Raw genomic sequence first — 21631 nt, forward strand, 5'->3', positions numbered from 1 at the left:
ATTATGCAGATCACTTAACTGTATTTCTTTCATTTGACCTGTAGATGGCAGAGACCATCCATTCAAGCTATTATCTAGCGTTGCGAAGTTCCTCAGCACAGAGTTCACTCTGTAAACATCTTCATGGAAACAACACTATTCTGCTTTCAGTTGTAGCAGCCTCAGTGTGATCGCATAACAGTGCTGTTTACCAAGTCAGATGCATGAGATTCAGGAGGGAAATCATTTGCAGCTTTTCACTAACAAAGCCGTTGATTACCTCGCAAGTCCGGGACAAACAAAAACGAACAGAAAAAAAGGCAAAAGAGAGGGAGAGAGCAGATATTCAACATAGCAAACTCAACGAAGTCCATCTCCTGAACCCAACAAACCACTAGACCACTACGGATGTATCAATCAACACCAAACCCTCCATTTCTCCACAACCAACAGCAATAAGAGAAAAAATAAAGCCACTTCACAATATAACAATCGGAATCCCATTACAGTTGTCAAGCAAAAGCCATCCATACATTACACCCACACAGTCCCATTTTTAAATAAATGCCCGATGACAAAATCAAGACATAACAGCTCACCACAAGCACCAGTATATCCCACCACCAGAACAACAAATGGGAAACACCATCAGCAAAGCAACACTGCAGCAGCAATATCAATGAAGAATCTCTCTTCACAGATAGACAGGACAACAAAACAACAAAAATAAATTATAAAGAAAACAATTTTTACAGTATCAAAGACCCTCGTTTTATCATCTTTAAGTCTACTTATTTACTATAAACCTCAAAACACTATAGAATTCACTCCCCAAACATAGGGAGCACTTATAATAATCAGCTAATAGAATTAAAAAAATAAACTAAATAGCTATTACTTGCTATATTAATTAAGCCGCATTTAATAAAGTAAACTAGATTTACTAATAAACTATAAAAATACCATTGAAACAACTATGTACCATAAAAAAGAGATATAAACAGTAAAGACTCACCTGTTGAACCATTTCCATCTCCCCAACTTCTGGGTTAAGTAATAAGTCTTAGGTAAAGGAAAGCCATTGTAAAATATTTTAATTAATCACTTATTCTTGAGCTTCTTTTTATGTTCAGAGATCTTCCAGGAACTGTTATCAGCATTTCTTTTAAGACTGGCATTTGCCCAGTCCATACCCTCTATTTTATCAAGCAGTTTTCTTGTTTTGACAAAAGTGATGGCAATTTCTATGTCATCAAATATTTTTGGACCATCTTGAAGAAATATTTTTAATCTGGCTGGAAATAATAGGTGGGATTTTATTTGGGCTTTTTTTAGTTCTTTTAACATTGGCAGGAAAAGCTTTCTTTTGGTTATTGCAGAAGATGAGTAATCATTATCAAAGCATATGACATTTTCTTTATATTAACTAGGAGATTTAGCCCATGCAGTCTTTAACACTATCTCCTTGTCGTGTGATGACAAAAACTTCACTGTAACAGATTTAGTTGAATTGGTTTTACCTTTTTTTGAAGAAGCCAAGGACCTGCAGGGTCTCTCTAACCCATATGAGAGAGCTTCAGGAAGCTGTAGTACTTCGGGAAGACAAGTAGTTAAGAATTTTTCCATTTTAACTTCTTCAGCATTATCAGGTAAACCAAAAACTCTAATATTATTTCTTCTTGATCTACTCTCCACATTGACTTTTGTTTGTAAAATAGTATTTAAGAGAAAGTATGTTATGCTCATCTTCTTGAATTCTAGTGTCCATAGCATTCAGTGAAATCTCTATTTCTGTAATCTGTCTCTTTTGTTGCTTGAGGTCTTCATGTAACATTTCCATTTGTTGGGAACATTTTTCTTTGAAATTGTCCAGCTTTACATCCATTCTATCATTTTTTGTTGTCAGCTCTTGAATATTAGTTAATAGTGACTGAAGTTCCTTTTTAATAGTGGTTTCTTGGAGAGCAGATTTGGAGAAGCTCATTCTGTAGCCTGGAGCCAAAATATATTCTCTAGTACTTTTTGACAGGAAAAAATAAAAAATATATAGTAATTTTCATATACTATTCTAAAGGATGATTAGTAGATTCCAAATATGTAAAAAAAAAAATTAGGATAGATACATTTAAAAAATCCTGTCATAAATATTCTGAAAAGGAAGAGCAGAGGGAAAGTGCTGTTACTCAGTGCTCATCTTGGCCACCCCCCCCAATATTTTTTTTTCTTGAAATAAAAACATATTGACCAGCTGGTGATAACTGTTTGGAAGTTTTGCCAGCATTTAAATACTTTGTACATGACCTTTACAACTCCATGAAATGCTTCATCATGAATGAAGAACTTTCATCACAGGTCATATGTGCAATACAAGTAAATGTTCTAGAATTCTTCTACTAAAAATGGGACCTGCAAAATAAGAGAACTGCATCCTGTTGCATGCCACACTGCACTATGTCCAAGATTAGAGGCAAACTTTTTACAGGTGTATTCCATCTTCTCCCCAAACTGAAAAACAACAACGCCAAAGATGCCAACATTATACAGTGGGTGCAGAGGATGTTGTGGAGTTGTCTTCTACTATGGGAAGCCAAACTTGGCTTTAAGAATGTTGGATAAAACAACAAAGGCCAGTGAATCCCAAAGTAGGTATTTATTATGTAAAAACAGCTCACATCCAAAACTCTAGCACCTCAGCTTAACATGCTTCAAGAAGTAAAACAATACAATACCTCACATCTTAAATACTATTAATAAAAGCAACTGAACATTCCAATTAAACAATTAAATTCAAACAAATTAAAAACTTCCAATTATACTCATTGTTCAGACTAGTAGGGGTCAGGGTACTATATTTTAAAATTATAACAGTTGCTTTATACAAAAGTAGCATGTAAAATTACTTTCTCCAAAGTATTGCCCTTAAGATTCCCTGGGTTACTATTACGACATAACAAAATGCATTGCAAGAGGGCTCGCAGGTCTAGCATTTCTTATGTCCCTAACATGCTCCTGTAATCGGAGCTTAAAAACCTTTTTAGCTTCCTCTATATAAAAGTCACAAGAACATCTCGATGCATAGACAATTCCTTCTGTATTACAATATCATCTCTCATTAGGTCAGAAAACTAAACCACTAATTTTATCAAATGACTTATACTTGTAACTTGAACAATTGCTACAAGCAAAAGTTCCCACATTTTTGGGTTCCTTAAATAAATTACTACCAGGGATAATGCATCTACTATGAACAATCTTGTTTTTAATATTATGGCCCCTCAAATAGCATATTTGTAACTTTAAATTTTAACAAAAAAAACAGTAGTATTTTATAACCACTTGTTCACTAAATACATCATATATGGTAACTGCATAAACATTTCTACAATCAATATTCCTAAACCTACTAGATTTTTATAACTACTTCCACTAGCCTTTATGTCAACTTTCTGGACATCCTGGCCTATTCTATTTAAAGACCTCATGACAATTTCCTTTTCATATCCTCTCTCTAAAAACATTGCAACAGTCGTATGTAACTCTCTCTCTCTCTCTCTAAACATTATTTTCATTACAAAAACCTATAAATCCATAGAAGTTCACCATAAGGAAGTTATTTAAATACATGAAGGGGATAGCAATTGTGTCCAGGCAGAAAATGGCTACCATCTTCAAATTTTCTATAGACCCTAGTTTTCACCTTAGGCACAACATCAAGTAAACCTTCAAGATGAACATCCAACACTACATCCTTTCCATAGTGAAGTCCATCAAATTTAAGATCAAACCTATTATTGCATAAACTCTGTATAAAATCTAGAACCAATTCATAACCCCCTTTACATACAAAAACCAAATCAATGTATCTATAAGTATTTTAATATAAATTTATGCATAAAGTCCTGTCTATAAAGAAATTCTGTTTCAAATAGGTCCAAAAACAAGTTTGCACACATGAGGACATAAGGCACCCCCACGGCTGTTCCCTGTAGCTGATGGTATACTACTTTATTAAATTCAAAATAATTATGTGTTAAACAAAAAGTTGACCAATTCTATTATATAATGAGCTACTGGACTATCTTCCCCCAAAAAATTCTAAAGCCTCAATACAAAAATTATGTTGAGTGCTTGTATATAAGATTTTTACATCAACTGTAATCCAATAAATCTCACCGGCCCATTCTAAATCAGAACTTTTGTCTAAAAAAATTAAATGCATCTCTATATAAGAAAGTTTCTTAACTGAAGACGACAATAATATTGGTTTGTTATTGCATAAATATTTATTTATTCTATTTATTTTACATTTGTTTACCAGAAGAATCCAACTGGGCAAGAAGCCCATTTTCAGTGGAGGGGTGGGGAGAAAAGCTCCATTAAGAAAAACATTAAGATTACAAACAATACAGATAAAAAGATTGAGGAGAAGACATTAAAACGTATATAGCTGTTATACAAAACATTACAAGCACAATTTAAAAACAATAGACAAAAAAAAAATGAGGAGAAAAACAGTAATCTGGAAATAGCTGTTATACAATACATTAAAAACAGGTGCACATACAGATGTTTGTACAGGAATAAGTAAGTATATAATACAAATGTAGACTTGGGCAGTTTCTGGTCTATACCATACAGCTACCTGTGAAATAATGGTACAGTAAAAGTAGTCAGGGATTAGTATAGTACATCCTGGGGTGAGCTTGCCCTAGAATGATAGAATAGAAGGTTCTGCATTCAGAGAAGGAAATAGGTGTGCTGTGTTAGAGGAGAGGTGATGTTACAGCAGGGATGCGTGTGTTATGTTAGCAGGGAGTATATGTGGACTGAGGCATAACACATGTTTTAGTAGCAGGTTATTCTGGGTCTGAGCAGGTACATTTCCAAGAGCTAGCTAAGTGGGACCGAATAAGGTTTTTAAAGTTAAACTTACCATCTAAGATCCTGATATCCAGAGGAAGGGTATTCCATGCTCTAGCAATAGTGCTGGAATAGAGGGAGTCACCTAAACTATTCCTGCTTTTGGTTATTTCAACTAGCGCTTTGTTGGTGGATCTTGGTAGATGTTTGCTTCCATAGCGATTCAGTAGGCCTTGTAGGGCTGGGTGTTTTCAGGGTAGTATAGGACTTGGTGGGCAGCTTTAAGTTGGTTAAAGGTAAGTAAGTTTGGAAATTCCAGCCAGGATAATTGAGGGCAAGGCAATGATGGGTCTTGAAGGCCGAGTCGGTGGCAAACTTTGCAATTGTGTTGTAGCAGTTGGTTAGTTTAAGTCACCTTTGTTTAGATTAGTATGGGGAAGCATAGAATAACTTAGAAATTAGGTGGGCTCTTGCAATGATGGATTTACCATTGTTGGTGAGGTAGTTTTTGCATCTATAAAGGGTTCTGAGTTTTTTTATACACTTTTTGTTATTGTTTGCTCTATATGCCTGTGGAATTTCATGTTGTGCTCTATGATCACTCCTAGTAGGTTGGTCTGAGAGACTGGTGTGATTGGGGTATTGCTAGAAGACATTATTTTAAAGGAAGAAATGGGGTCTATGGCTTTTGTGGGATGAAATAGCATTAGTTGTGTTTTTTAGGGTTGAGTATTAGGTGCAAGTTGGATAACTAAGCTTCAACAGCAGTAAACGATTCTTAGATAATTGTCTGCAATATTTGGAGAGAGAGGGCAGAGCAAATTAGGGTACAGTCATTGGCATATTGGACCAGGCTGGCTGAAGGGTGGTTTTGTGGAGGTCATTGGTAAATATGGTGAAGAGGGGAGGACCAAGGATTGATCCCTGTGGGACGCCTAAGGTTACAGGGAGAAGAGGGGATACGGAATTTTGCCATTTTACTGCTTGTTTGCTGTTAAACAGATGGTCATTGAACCATGATAATGTGGTGTTGCTTAGGTTGAGTTTTGAAAGTCCAGTTAGGAATTTGGCATGTGAGACAGTGTCAAAAACCTTTGAGAGATCTAGAAAGATGGTGGATACTAGGTTACCATTAATCCATAGCTGATTTACAGTGTTGGTAAAGCTAATAAGGGCTGTGCTGGTACTGTGATTGAGCTGAAATCCATGTCGTGTTTTACCCAGGAGATTAACTGTTAGGAGACTGTTTAGAATTTGGGAGTGTATGCACTTCTCTAGGATTATTCAGAGGGGGGAATAAAATGGCAATTGGTCAGTAGTTAGATAGTTCAGTTGAGTTGCCACCTTTGTGAAGTGTGAAGTGGTATTATATATGAAATTTTCCAAAGGGTTGGAATGCGCTGTTCTGAGATTGACCTATTAATTAATAGGGAGGGGGGGGTGAGATGGCTTTAGCTGCAATCCTGAAGTATTCTGCTGGGATTTTATCAGCTGCCAGGGCGGTACGTTTTAATTTTGTCAAGTATTTGTGAATTGTGTTGGTTGGGACAGGTTGTAGGGAGAAGTAATTTTGGTCTGTTGTTGAAGTTAGGATATGTTGTGGGGGAATTGGTGTTTGTGAGGTTTAGAATGGACCTGAAGTATTGGTTAAGCTGAGTGGCAACATTATTGGTGGTGGTATCGATATTTGGGAGTGGTATACTGATTTTATCTGGCTGCAAGATTTTATTGATGGCTGCCCAGAACTGTTGTGGGTTAGTATTGTGGTTTGTTTGGATGCCAGAGTAGTGATTTTTTTGTCTGTTCTAATTTCTTTTTTTGGGTTTGTTTCTTAGCTCGAGGTATTTCTGCCTATTTGTGTTTGTTTTATTGTGACCCCATGCGTCCCATGCCTTATTTCTGTGTTTTAGGAGTAGTTGGGTACTTTGGGTGAGCCAGGGGCATAACTGGTCTTTGTCCTTACTGTTTTGGTACGGGCTAGGTGATTTAACACTTTTTCTGAGCATTCTGAATCGACTGCACTGTCTAAGAACAGATATGAGAGAGGTTCCCAATTGCAATGATTTAGTGCGGTTATTAAATCTTGAGGGTTGAAGTTCTTTGTATAATGTATTTGTTGGAGCATGGTTGCTTTTACTACTTTAACTCGCTGCTTTAGTACAAAGGCAAGGAGACAGTCGCTAAGGGTGTCAAGGAAGGAACCAGAGTAGCGTGATAGGGAGGGACGATTGATGGACGGACTCTTTCTTGGATAATTTATCTATTCTGGTAGAACTCTGGATTAATTGAGTAAAGCCGTGGATGTTTATGTGGTTAGTGGGGAGGAGTGAATTGATGGAGGACCAGTTTATATTAAAGTCATCCAGTATAACTGTTTCTTGGGGGAGGGTATGCGATGCCCAGTGGAGGGTGGATTCAACTGTGTCAATGTTATTAGCATGGGAAATACATGCACCGATGATGTTTAACTTTTTTTTTTTAAATTGACTTTTAGTTTGGTGAATACAGAGTCTCTGCATTATGGAAGGTTGTCTATGATGTCAATAGTAAGGCTGTTTTTAAAAAGTAGGGCAATAGCCCACCTCTTTTGGATGGTCGGTCTTTTCTGATTATGTTATAGCCTGGAGGAAGTATTCCAGTATTCCAGTATCCTTAGTTGGTGGTTTCAGCCAAATCTCTGTGAGAAGAACTATATCAGGAGAGTATAGTGACAAGGTTGCATGTAGCTCTGCTGTTTTGTTAAGTATACTTCTTATGTTGATATTAAGAATTAAGAGGTCTGTTGGTTTTCTGTTGGAGTTTATTAGATCTGTTGCTTGACTGTTGGTGGTGTTGGGGTTATTTTTAGGCCTGGGATTTGGGTGAATGTCGCCACTGATCATGAGCTTTGATCCTATATGAAAGATAGCCAATAGGTATTTAGATATGAATTTGTCATATTGTAGGGTGATGTGGTCATTTGTTTGGTACTGGGGAACTAAGAATGTGGCCATGTCTAGGTTAGAAAAATTGCAAATTTAGGGTGAGATTATTAGTAAGGATGGCTTGCATTGAGGAGAGGCTGGGTAAGTGAGACACTGTACAAGTGATTTGGGGTTAAATGTTTTGATGGTAGGAGGCAACATCTGCTGAAATTAAGAGGCTTATGACAAGTAAACTTGCAGGGGTAGCATTTTGTGCTTTTAGGAGATGAGTGTTGTCATGGGATAGTTAGGGAGGTGGGTAGGAGAGTGGATTGGATGCTTTTACTGTGTTGCTAGCTGGGGTTGTAGTAGTAAGTGACTAGTTGGGGTGAAGCTGACTTTTACGGTGGTTATAGGAATTGAGTGGTTTAATTCTGTGTGTGTGACAGCAGTGGTGGGTGTGTCAAAGAGCCCATGGCCTGATTGGTTGGCTGAGATAACGGGCAAGGGTTACTAAGTATAAAAGACAGGAGTGTGGGGGTGGGTGTGAATGGGGGTGGGGAAGGGTAGGGAAGCAGAGTGAGCCCGAGCAGAGCAAGGGCGAATGCAGCAGGTTGGACCAAAGAGGCACATTGGTGACTGTTGAAAAAAAATCAGAAAGGTAAATTTCTTCAGGGGATTACCTTATGAAATTGTATCTAGCACCTTACTTTATTTATTACCATACCAACATTTAGTGGGTGACTGGTGAGGAAGGCAATAATGGTTAGTTAAAAATGTTGCTTTCCTGTATTGAGGTGTAGGAGCCAAACTATGAATCAAGTAGAAGTGTGAGGACTAGATAGACACCTTACCTTCAATCAATATGCAAAGTTCGACAGAGCTATAAAGGGGTCTGCAGAACTAAAAAAGGCAGAGTACAAAGGTGAAATGATGGGCTACTAGCAAATATTATTCCAAGTTATAGATTCAAGAACATAGCAAGCGGGGAGAGTTGTTAGAAGTGAGAGTACAGGGGTGAAAGTGTGGACTACTAAAGCTATTGGTTCAATAGTATAGTAAGGGGGAGGTGATGAGTGCCTCGGTGATGTGCAGGTAGCCTACCTTTTGAAAAATAGGTACAGTTAACAGAGAAAGAGTATGAAAAGCAGTTATGTACTCACCATAATGCTCAGTGTGTGTTGTCCATCTCGTCCCTTATTCTCACAGTTGGGGTCTGATCCAATCCATCGGATCAGTCTCGGCCTGTTTGTTCGCTGCAGGACATTAAACAAGCTTGTGGGCTCATACCCTTCTCATGATGCACCTGGATAATACTCAGATCTTGTTTGCCCCCTTTCAAATTACATAGCCATATGTAAATGGCCTTACAAGGTAAGAATACAAGAAATGCAGACATAAATAAGCAAAAAGGCTTTCATTTATAATGTTCTCCAAAGAGTATGTTCTCATTCTACCAGATAAAGGAAGGGGGTTGGAGGGAGGGATGGGTGAATAAGGGACGAGATGGACAACACACAGATGCTGTCAATCTCGTCCCAATTCTCACAGTGGGAGACCGCGTCCCAAGCAACCTGACTCTTGGGTGGCTCATGGAGGAATATTCATCAGAACCATAGAACCAAAGGCCGCGCTACTCCTGGAGGCTAAATCTACTTTGTAATGAGTGATAAAGATATGCAGATAAGCCCACACGGCTGCAGCACAGATGGAATCTAATGGCATTCTTGCTTGGAATGCTGCAGACATAACTATTGACCTAGTAGTATGAGCTCTTATTGGAAAAGGTATTGGCTTGTTTTTAGATCAGTATACGAAGGAAATGCATTGGGACAGCCAGTCAGACAAGGTAATCTTTGAAACTGGAAGACCTTTTTGGGTATCTGAATATGATATAAATAGCTGGTCAGATTTCCTGAAATCAGAGGTTCTCTGTAAATAAAATCTCAATTGTTAGTGCACATCGAGCAAATGCAAGATGTATTCTCCTTTGTTTTAAAAGTTAGGGAAGAAAACTGGCAGCGCGATAGATTAATTCAAATTTGATTCTGATATGACTTTGTTGTGAAAGGTAAGATTTGTTCGTAAGGACACTCTATCATTGTGGAAAATGAGGCAAATTTTCTCCACTTACTAGTATAAAGTCTTCGCGTGGAGGATAGTAAAATTTTCTTCGCTGGAGAAGACAAAAGGGGAAACCTGGCAATTAAGGGAATTGGAGCAGCCAAGCAGTCAATTTGAGGTCATGAATGTTGGGATAAGCCATTCCTGACGGGTGTGTCAGCAGGTCCGGTGTTGGATCCAGAATCCAAGGTTCTTCCAGAAGATGAAGCTGTAGGAAGGGGGACCACATTTGTCAAGGTCAATGAGGGGCAATGAGGATTATAGTGGTTTCCAACAAATTTGTCTTCTGTAATAGGTTGGGGATCAGGGGAATAGGAGGAAAGGCATACAGTAGTCCCACAGGCCAATCGTGGACATGTGCATCCCTCGATGACTCCCCCTCTGGGGGAATCAGGGCAAAGTAGTTATATGCATTTGACATTGGTTGGGGAAGCAAAGAGATCATAGCAAGGCTGGCCCCATTTTTGTAACATAGTCTCCGCTACTTTCTGATTGAGGGACCATTCGTGTGGCCAAAGGATGACTCTGCTCAATCTGGCTGCAATCACATTGGATTTTCCTGGGATGGGCATTGCAACTAGAAAGCGTTTGGAGGTCATCACCCATTGCCAAACTCTTAATGATTCTTGGCATAGGGGGTAAAATCTTGTTCCTCCTTGCTTATGTACCACACTATGGACATGTCCGACTGGATCGCTCTTGCTTATGTACCACACTATGGACATGTTGGACTGGATCGCTATTGTCCCTAGAGGGAGAGAGTCCTGAAATGCTTGCAACTCCAGAAGCACAAGCTCTCATCTCTAGGATAATTATATGCATATGAGCCTCGTGATGTTGCCAGATGACTTGGACCATCTTTCCCAGATAACCCCCCCCCCCACCCTATCTGGGAGTCATCCCCGTTTACAGTTGCTACTGGTTTCAGAGGGATGAATGGTCATCCCTGGCAGACTAGAGGAGAATGAATCCACCACTGGAGGTCCCTTTTGCATGCGTTTGTAATCAAGATCTTGTGAGACATGGGAAGTTCCAGAAAAGACCATTGAGCTGATAGTAGCCATTGTAATACTCTCATGTGAAGGCGTGCAAGGGGAACAAGAGTTATTGAAGCTGCCAGCTTCCCTCGCACTTGCAGAACTTGTTTCGCTGTTGGGCGTGATTTTCTCATTAGTCTCTGAACATGGTAGTGAAGATCTTGTACTCTTTTTTGGGGAAGTTTTGTCATCAAGGAAATGGTGTCTAATTCTGCTCCAATAAAGTTAAGTTTTGAGATGATTCTAGAACAGATTTTTCTAAGTTTATCATGAAGCCTAGGGAGGCGCAAGTTTGAATGGTGTAGTTCTTGGCTTGCAGCAGTAGATGTCTGGTTGGGGCGGTGATGACCCAGTCATCTAGACAAGGAAACACCCAGAATCCTCTGCACCTCAGGTAAGCCGCTATCACTACAACACTTTTGGTGAACACCCTGGGTGCTGTGGTGAGACCAAAGGGCAGGACCCTGAACTGATAATGACCGTCTCCAAGCCGAAAGTGCAAGTGCCTCCTTAACCATCTTTCCATTAGTATATGGTAGTATGTGTCTTGTAGGTCCTATAGAGCACATCCAACGGTCTTTTTCCAGTAATGGAAGTATTGACTGCAGTGTTACCATCCAGAACTTCATCTTCTTTACAGATTTGTTGAAATTGTTGAGATCCAAAATGGGTCTCCAGTCCCCTGTTTTCTTTGGAACTAAAAAGAATCTTAAGTTTCGGATCCTCTCTGGTCTGCAGGTACTTCTTGGAGGACTCTTTTGCTTAGCAACTTTTGGATCTCTAATGTTGCTTGTTCCTGCTGACTGGGTGGAAAATCGGATAATGATTTTCTGACATGGGCGTGGAAACAAAAGGGGATTGTATATCCTCTAGAAATTATATCCAGCACCCATTTGTCTGTGGTTATATTTTGCCAGGTTGTTAGGTGCAAGGACAAGCACCCCCCAACTGCCTCCAGAGGTGGACAATTGGGTACTCCCCTTCAGGAGCACTGAAAGGGCCTACCAAAGAAGGTATCTCTGGAGCCCTGTTTTTGCGGACGTCCTTTGCCACGTGGGCAGCGTCCTTCCATTGTTGTCCCCCCTCCCCGCTGCCTCGGGGAAAACTTTCACCTTGTGCATCTTGGTAAAGATCTCTGGGGTCTCCTGAACCACATTTTCCCACTCCCTTTCTGACCTTTGGGAAAGGGTCTGGTAGGGGCAGAAAAACGCACTACAATGGCAGACAAACTCTTACCACCTTTTCACACCTAGCGAGCGTCTCTTTTACTTTAGGCCCAAACAGTGATGAGTTGTCGAATGGAGCATTAACAAATGAAGATCTGAAAGTCACAAAGATGCATCCAGGCTTGCCTCCTGATGGAGATGCCTGAACCCGCAGTTCTACTCACTCCATCTGCAACATATGATAGAAGCCTCGTGGAAGAGATCATAACTGCATTGAGGATGGCTAGCTGTGCATTGACTTTTTCCTGGACAGCATCAGCAACCGCTCCTTGAAGAGTGTCTGACACAGCTCCTTAAATCAGATCTCTCTGCAATCTGGTAAAGTGACTAAGGTAATTCAGTGAACAGAAAAAGTAGCTGAAACACACACTTTCCGTATCTATCCATCATCCTAGAATCCTTATTAGGAGGGTGGATAGAAGAACTAGTCTGAGAGAGATCTTTCTTGGTGGCCACCGCCACAACAATGGCATCCACTGCTACACCCTTTGTCCAAAAGGTCTTATCCTTCAGGGCAGTAATATACTTATTTAGCCTCCGAGGAGTAGGCTCTATGGAATCTGGGGTCTCCCACGCCTTCCGAGAGAGCAGGTCTAGGATACCATTGGAAGGCGGAGTCACCCAAGAGGTTGAAGGGCAAGACTCAAAGCCCTTCAGGTAGACTGACTCTTCGACAGGAGGAGAGGTAGTCTACCAATCACACCTTTGTTTCAGAATTTCCACGATCTCGCCAAAGGATACCGCCTCAGTGGGTGATCGTGGGAATCCTTCTGCATCATCCAAGTCAGTGTCTGAAGTGACTTGACTCCTCAGGAGAGTCCAGATGCTTCCTCCTGCAAGTTCTCTTCAGAGGGACTTCCTCAGAGGGATATTCTGGGGAAGTTTTGGAAGAGGGGGGAACCCCCATGGGGTTTTCCTGAGGCCTGGAATCTCTGCGGTCATGTAGAAGGGGATGATGAGATTGAGACAACTGTGAAGGGGAAAGAAGCTCTGAAGTAGCTTGATCTGCTGACTGGGAAGAAGTCAAGACTCTCTCCATAGCCTCAAAAGCAGTCTGGCTTGGCTCCAAAGAGCTCCCCCAATCCAACAAACGAGTGGTCAGACCCAAAGGAGCCTCTGTAGCAGAGGACAGCAATTCTGAGGCAGAAGTAGGATCCAAACTCATCTGCGCCAATGCCTCGAGAGGCAGAGCCGGATCCGGGAAGATCCAAATCTGCTCCAAGTATTGGAGTGGTGAGTGTCGGATCCTAGAGGTCTCTTGATCCAAAGAAGTGGAGACACTCAGAGCCCATGTCGGATCCGAAGACATAGAAGAGGTCTCAAAGCCAACGACAAAAGAAACTGGATCTTAGAAACTTCTTGCTCTGAAGCGGAAGATTGGATCAGAGGAAGAATCTGGGGGTTTGCTAAGACTTTCTTGGGCTCAGATCCAGGATGAGTTTGGCCAAAGCAGGTGTCTTCAATGGTCTCTGCACCACTCTGTCCACATCATCATCATCATATCATCTGAAATGGATCTGGTAGAACAAGGAGAGTGATTAGGAGACCTAGATCTGGCTAAAATGGTAGGTGGTGATTTGGAGGTCACAGATTCTAATGATGTAGTTATTGAAGATCTAGAAAGTCTTGCCTGATCTGACTCGGATCTGATTAATGTCATTGGAGCAGGTATTGCTTTCAGAGCCAACAATTTTGATACTTTCTTTGACAGCTCCGAAGATTTATCAGGAGAAGGCCTTTTTGGAGACTTGTCAGGCTTGTCTGCTGAAGACAGGGCTTATGCAAAAGGTGAAGGAAAAAGTCCTTTCGAAATTAATTTTTTACGCTCTAGTAATGCCGTTTGGTTAAATCCATGGCATGTAGAGCAATCTTCTTAGAGATGCAGTGGTCCAAGACAATAGACAAAAAGGGAATGAGAGTCACTCATCAAGCATTTTCTTGTCACATTTTGAACACTTTTTGAAGCCAGGAGGCTTGTGTTCTTTTTGAGACAAAGCTGCTAATCAAAATTAGTCCACTAAGTTATATAACAAACAAAAACACAGCAAAGGGAAAGCTAGAAAAATGCTATTCTGCAAACAAACAGCAGTAGAAACATACTATAAAATACGAAAACTTTTTTTTTTTTTTTTTTTTAAACTAGAACAGCAACGGAGAAAAACAAGCCCTCTAATTAAAAATGGGCAATAACACACTCAAACACACAGCAAGAAGACAAAGGAAGCCCTGTAAATTTAAGAGAGGAAAAAAGGGGGTAAACAAGATCTGAAGTATTACAGGTGCATCATGGGAAGGGTATGAGCCCACGAGCTTGGTTAAAGTCCTCCAGCTAGGAAACAGGCAGAGACTGATCCGATGGATTGGGTCAGACCCCAACTGTGAGAATTAGGAGACTGACATCACATCATACATTTACAGAGAAGGCTGTCCAGAATACTGGGGAATACAAGTCCTCTTAGAGGACATTCAGAGACTTCAAGTTGGATGTCTGGCAGTGAGATTCCTTGAATCAGGGCTCAATACCTTAATATTCTTGTCGAACCAAAAAATGTGATAAAAATAGCAATTTTGGCTCATAACAAATAATTGCATGCAGAAACTATGGGCCATCCTGGAGGGTAATGCAGGTTTTTGTGAATTGTAGGGAGACAACAAAATGAGGCCATACCACATCCATTACTACTAAATTTACTTTCTACATTGGTCTTAAATTACCCAAACCTATGACCTTTATTAAATAACAATTGAAGTTCTATCTTAAGTTTTATACTCATGTAGTTACAATTTCGTACACATTTGTATCGTTCAAATGTTGAAGACACATTTTGAAATATTGCATATAGTCCCATTCACCACAATTTTGTTACCTTTATCTGACGGCTTAATAATTAACTCTTCCTGTTTACCAAGATCCTGCAGAGCCATGCATACCAACTTAGATTGCAACAAATATTGCTCTTATTTTTAACAAGATCAGACAAAGCTGCTTCAATTGCAAAATTTACCTCAGCAGAAAACTGTTGAACTCCTTCATAAGTAAAAGGAGGAATAAAACTACTTTTACGTACTATATTGTTTGTATCAAACTAACAATATGCATTATACTCACTCTTCCTCTATACTAGATACACACAAGCAAAAACTTTCATCCACATTTTCAGCTATTTCTAAATGCACTACTATCATCTCCATTAGAATTATTAAACAATTAAGGAGATGCAACTTTCTAACTAAACGAAAAATATCACTCTTCAGCATCTATAACCTAGGCAGAAGAGTCAGAGTGAATTTCAAGCCACAGCTGAGTGCAGACATCTGAATATACAGAAGGAATTGTCTATGCATTGAGATGTTATTGTGGCTTGTTTTATATAGGGGAACCTAAAGGGCTTTTAAGTTCAGATTACATGAACATGTTAGGGACATAAGAAATTCTAGACCTGAGAGGCCTTTTGCAGTGCATTTTAAGTTATGTCATAATATTAACCCAAGGGATCTTAAAGGCACTATTTTGGAGAAAGTAATTTTACGATACTTATTTAGATGTAAAAAGAAAACTTTGACTAAAGAAACAGTATTTATTTTAAAATATAGTACCCTGACCCCTACTAGTCTGAACAGTGAGTGCGACTAGAAGTTTTTAATTTAAGTTTGAATATAATTGTTTAATTGGAATGGTCAGGTGCTTTTATTAATAGCATTTAGGATGTGAGGTAATGTATTGTTTTACTCCTTGAAGGCTGTTAAGCCGAGGTGGCAGAGTTTTAGATGTGAACTGTTTTTACATAATTAACACCTACTTTTGGATTCACTTGCCTTAGTTTTTTATCCATCCGCTCTTTTCTTACAGCGCAGTTCAACTTTACAGTTAATGGCTGAATGTTTTACACCAGACGCAAGAACAAAAAACAGGTAGGCTACTTTCCTATAATGCTAAAAAATCCCCCTACATAAATTACTTTACTCTCCAGTGTACCAAGTCTTTTTGTATAAACTTGCCTATTTCAAAAGCTCCACAAGTGCTTTATTTAATGCAGTAAGAATATTTACAGAACTACTTAAATATTTCTGTTACTTCTTCATGTTCCTACAATCAGATTTAACTACTAACATCAGTGTATATCAGGGTGTGTTTGTGAGCTCACACACTGATGCTGTGCAAACTGATGCCCATTATTTTTTGTTAAATGTATGAAATGAAAAATGCCAAACACTCCCCTCATCTGCTTCACTAATGCATAGCAACACAGAAGTTGTACTAAATATCATTTCATTTGCTTCCCTGCTATATATGCAAATCAACCTTGGACAAAACATAAAGAGCTAAACTTTAACATTGCTACTGTGTGTGTGCATGCGTGAAATAGAAGCATGCATTACTGCATGGAATAAATCACAAACCATTTTGTCCTCCTCCTTCGTCCAAGGTCCTTTTACTAGTTCAGGATTTAGCACTTTCAACCATCTGTGCTGACACTGGTGTTCACTGCGATTCTGAAAGCAGAGTACATAAATAACATTCTACTACTATTATAAACACAAATTCAGTGCTGCAAGTTTCACGTCTAATGCATCCTTAACAATAAAAAAAGCTGCTCAAGTTTATAGACCTGAAATGAGGAACTGATACAAAATGAATTCTGAAATAAATCAAGTTTTCCATCACCCACAGTAAACACGGAAAATGTGAAATTGGATGATATTTCTACTGCAAATCTTCATGAAAAATGTACAAAATTTAGACAAATACAAACATAAAAAAGGAACAAAGAAATTAAATGATGTACTTAACCCATAATGAAACATCTGCATGATGCCCATCCACTTGAAAGTACGTGTGTAATATCTTACCATAACAGTAGATGTCATGTTCTTCACTGCTGAAGCATTCCTTACATAAAGGATCTTCTGCCAAGGATAGTCCAACATCCAGCTAGTATACCAAAGCCTTTAGTGTTTACAGGCATCGTATGTCACAATTATGCTCTTCGTACAAGGCCTATGGCATACAGGTGATGTATGGACACGTACCTCAGAAGTGAAAAAAACCCCAAGGAGGAACAGAATGTTCCTAGAGACCAGGAGAACATATGCATCCAGGAGGAGGAAAATGAAACTAATCCCTGACAGAGGAGAGAGGGAGCAACACTGCAAAAGGGAAGAGAAGGACATCTAGTGGTAGGGTAAGATTTTACACGACTGCACTATGTCCTTCCATATCACTGCTGCAGTATTCTTTACACAAGGGAGGAGTATAAAAGCTCAACAGGAAACCTGGGAGGCGGAAGGCACTGAAGAGCCCTCTAGAACTCCAAGCAGAAGAGTGCTAGCAAAGCCATCTCTTGCTCTGGAAATAACATCCAACTTGTAATACTTGGTGAAGGAATGGACAGAAGTCCAACTAGCAGCCTCAAGGATGAAACTGGTATCCAGTCCTTTGAAAAAGGCACCAGAAGAAGCAACGGCTCTGGTAGAATAAGCCTTTACAGAAGATGAAAGACATTTACCTAAAACGAAGAAAAAAAGGAAACGGCTTTAGAAATCCAGGAAGAGATGGTTTGTTTAGAAACTGGGATGAAAGGAAACAAAAAGCAGCTCAGATTTGTAAATAGCCTTAGTTTTACCTAAGTAATATCTGAGCTGTCTATACAAATCAAAGACGTGAAGAGTCTTCTTTGCAGACTGTGGGAAGGAAAAAAGGAGGGCAAATAATAGGTTGATTAAGAGACAGTTCATTGACCACCTTGGGCATAAAAAACAGGATTAGGACGAAGAGACACCTTGTCACTGTAAAAAAAGAAACTAAAAACTGAATAACAGCCATGACAGCCTGAAGCTTAGACACTCTCTCAGCTCCAGTAATGGCCAAACAGTCTTCCAAATAAGCTGAAGCAGCAGGCTCAAAAGAGCCAGAGTCAATTTTTCAAGAACAAAACTTGGGTGCCAGGAAGGTGGAATAGGCTTCTTAGGTGGCCTGATATGAAGGACACCTTTAAGAAATTGTTTGATCTCAAACCTGGAGGCCAGAGGAGGAGTTAAAGGGCAGACAAACAGAAATTGCTTCTAGGTGAGCTTCAACTGAAGAGTATGCCAACCCTGCATGGAGATCATCACATAAATAAGAGAGAAACATAGGAATCTGCACTGAAATGAGATCCTGGTTTTGAGAGAGGCACCAGACAGAAAATTTCTTCCAACTGGACAAATATAATTTCCTGGTAGTGGGTTTCCTGGTCTCCTGCAGGACCCGAAACACATCCTCAGAAAAAAAAGTGCCTAAAAGGGATCAAAACCCTATCACCCACAAATTCAGTTGAAGAGTCTACAAGTGAGGATGGATAAGAGATCCCTTGTCTTGTATGGAAATATCCACCCCGTGAGGTAACTTGTTGTGTCAGCCTCGACCAAGAGAAAAAGGAGGAACCAATGCTGTCTGGGCCAAAAGGAAGTCAACAGCAAGATTTTGGGAGAGTCTTGCCTGATCCTGTGCAGGATTCTCAGAAGCACAGGAACCGGAGGGAAAGCGTACAGGAACATCTCCTTCCAAGGAAAAGACAGGGCATCCACCTCCCAAGCCAGAGGACTTGGCACTCAAACATTTCAGAGGGGAGGCAAAAAGATCTACCTGAGGAATACCCCACCAATGGGCAATGTCCAGAAACACATCACTGTGAAGCATCCATTCATGAGCCTATGTGCTGGATCTGCTCAAGAGTCTGTCACTACATCTTGCTCTGAGGAAATGTAAACAGCCTGATGAGTCACTTGATACTGGTACATCTAGATCCCAGACCTGAAGAGCGAGCCTGCAGAGAAGGTAGGCCACTATATCCCTTGCTTGTTGACATACAACATCACTGTAGTATTGTCTGTAAAAACTTTAAGGGGTTCAGGATGAAACAGGGTATGAAAGGCCCGAAAAGCTAAGAGGAGATCACTCATATCCTTGATGTTGATGCGTCTGACCTCTAATGTAGAGATAGAGACACTGGACCTTGACAGAACCAAAGGAAGATCCCCCCACCCCATCTGAGGCATCCAAATAGAACTCGAGTCAGGACTGGAGGTTGGAAAGGAAGCCCCAGGTAGACAGAGAGTTGATTAATCCACCACTGAAGCTCGAGCTTGATACAGAGAAGAAAGGGAACGTGGAAGTGCAGGGGATGACAGTGATGAAGCCACACTGACATGAGGCATCACTGAAGCTTTCTCATATGGAGCCTGGCCAAAGGTAGCATAGGAATGGTGAAATCCAGGAACCCAAGGAGAAAGTCCATGGCTGTGACTGAAGCCAGAGGAAAAAAGACTGGAAATAAGCAGAGAGAGAGAGAGAGAGAGAGCCTTGTGTGAAGCAGGGATGCCAGCATGGGAATGGTCTGGATCCGGCAATAAAGAAAAAACAGGATTTTGAGAAGAAACCAAGCTTGATTTTTGAAAGTTTATGGTGAACCCCATACTTTGGGGCAGAGAAACAGTAAATGGAAGATCCTGAAGCAGAACCTCAGGGGACTAGGCCTGAATAAGCAGATTGCCCAAATAAGGAAATATCTGAATCCCTCTCATCCTACAAAAAGCAATGACAGGAGTGAGGCATTTGGTGAATACCCTTGGGGCAGTACAGAGGCCAAAGGGCAAAGTAAAGAACTGAAAATGTAAAGAAGAAACAGAGAAATGTAAAAACTTCCTGAACATGGGATGGATGGGGGTGTGAAGATAGGCATCCTTGAGATCCAGAGAGACCAGAAATGCCTGGAGAAGAAGAGGGCATCCTTGAGATCCAGAGAGACCAGAAATGCCTGGAGAAGAAGAGGGAACAAAGTTTGAAGGGACAACATCTAAAAAGATGGGACCTTTAGAAAGGTGTTGAGCAGAGAAAGGTCCAGAACTGTAAACATTAATGGAGTTGTTGTACTGGCCAGAAGTTGGGCTATCCTTGGCAGGGGATCCCTTATGTAAGGAATACTGCAACAGTGATAGGTAAGGATGTCAACTTTTAGGAGTGGTTAACACAGGTTCCAGTCAGATGTATGAGCGACCCTCTTCTCCAGCTTTATTGTTCTTGCTCAATAGCAGAGTACAGCTTACAAAAAAAACTCCCCACATCAGGAGAAGGCAGGTAGGGCTGTTCAGTGGATGCACCAGACCAAGGACAACAAAGTTCTATAATTATGGTAATATTTATCTTTTGTGCATAACATGGTCCAATTCGTCAACTTCAATAACCTCTACAGTCCCAGCTTGTCTCCCTGGGTAGCATCATAAAAGGATCCCATATAAAATATTTCTAAGTTAGCTACTGCTCTAATGGAATATGCTCTAGAGGTCACTGACAAATTTTCATTATATTTTGAGTAACAGAACGTTCTGCAAGCCATCTAGAGAAGGTGACTTGGTAACATGAAAAACCTAAACAATCATTACAAACGGATTTCTATTATGTCCAGATACAATCTGGATTGCAAATTCACATTAAGACAATGCAGAGCATATCCAACCCCCCCCAGTTTAAACAGCTCTTAAACTGCTTTAAATTAACTTCAGAAACTACCTTTGGCATAAAGAAGGGTTTCTGGACAAAACTACTCCCTGTAAGGAGACTTAATTACCCAACACGAGGCTCCAAGATCCTTGTTACTGATGTTAAGGAGACCAGGAGATGCATCCTGTATGACAAAAACTTTGTGACAACCTTCAACACTAGTACAAAATAGGCAGCTTCAATTTCACCCACACAAAAAAAAAATCCAAAGGGGAAAACGGACCCAGGAAGGGATGTCTGATATGCAATTATCTCCCAAGGTAGGTTTTACATACATTTACAGAAGCCAGTGAAATGTTGTGATTTTTTTTTTTGTGAACATCAGCTACTCTTCGTTCAAGATCCATGTGTGTGTGCTATGTCTATTGTGCTATTTGTAAGTCCATTATCAAAAATTTGGAAGGATAATCCAAGATGGCTAGAACCAGAGATAAGAAACAGCTCATCCCCATGGAAACTGACCAAATAGCAAATCTGAAACATTTGCTCTTGTATGTCTTGCTCATAGTTGACAGACCTCCGGCAGAGGTGAAGCTATGAATGACGTTAGGTCAGTATGAATCATCCCTGGCCATCAGTGCAATTGGACAAAATAAGTCACTAGCCTGAGGGAATGAAGGTCCAAGTAAGGTTTGTCTGAGAGAAGAAACAGAGTCCTTTAGGGCTTCAGACACACAGCCTCTGCCAAAACAGAAACCATGCCTGCTGAGGCCAAAACAGGGCTATAAGAGTAACCCTACATTGTTCAGTTTGGCCTTTTGAATGAATCTTTGTATTGGAGAAGAGGAAGGCAGACATAAAGGAATACTGGAAGCCACCTCTGGACCACAGCATCCCAGGGCAACATCCTCCGAACGTGATCAAGGAGTAGAAGTTACTGAATTTGGTGTAAGATGGGAATGCAAAGAGAAAACTGCAAGGGTTCCAACAGCAACTGAAATGCTTTTGTGTTACTGTCATGCT

General features: G+C 40.2%; 1 protein-coding gene across 3 annotated transcripts in view; it reads right to left on the reverse strand.

Moving 5' to 3' along the window:
- The window catches only part of MYBL2 (MYB proto-oncogene like 2), a 779549-nt gene that overhangs the window by 588089 nt on the left and 169829 nt on the right, over positions 1 to 21631 (reverse strand). For all 3 annotated transcript variants that reach the window (XM_044090138.1, XM_044090137.1, XM_044090139.1), the window contains exon 4: positions 16531 to 16623. In XM_044090138.1, the coding sequence (XP_043946073.1) occupies positions 16531 to 16623 (93 nt within the window). The remainder of the gene's footprint in view (positions 1 to 16530; positions 16624 to 21631) is intronic.

This window comes from Protopterus annectens, chromosome 12.part0 (assembly GCF_019279795.1).
Source record: "Protopterus annectens isolate FY-2018-M chromosome 12.part0, PAN1.0, whole genome shotgun sequence".
NCBI lineage: Eukaryota > Metazoa > Chordata > Ceratodontiformes > Protopteridae > Protopterus > Protopterus annectens.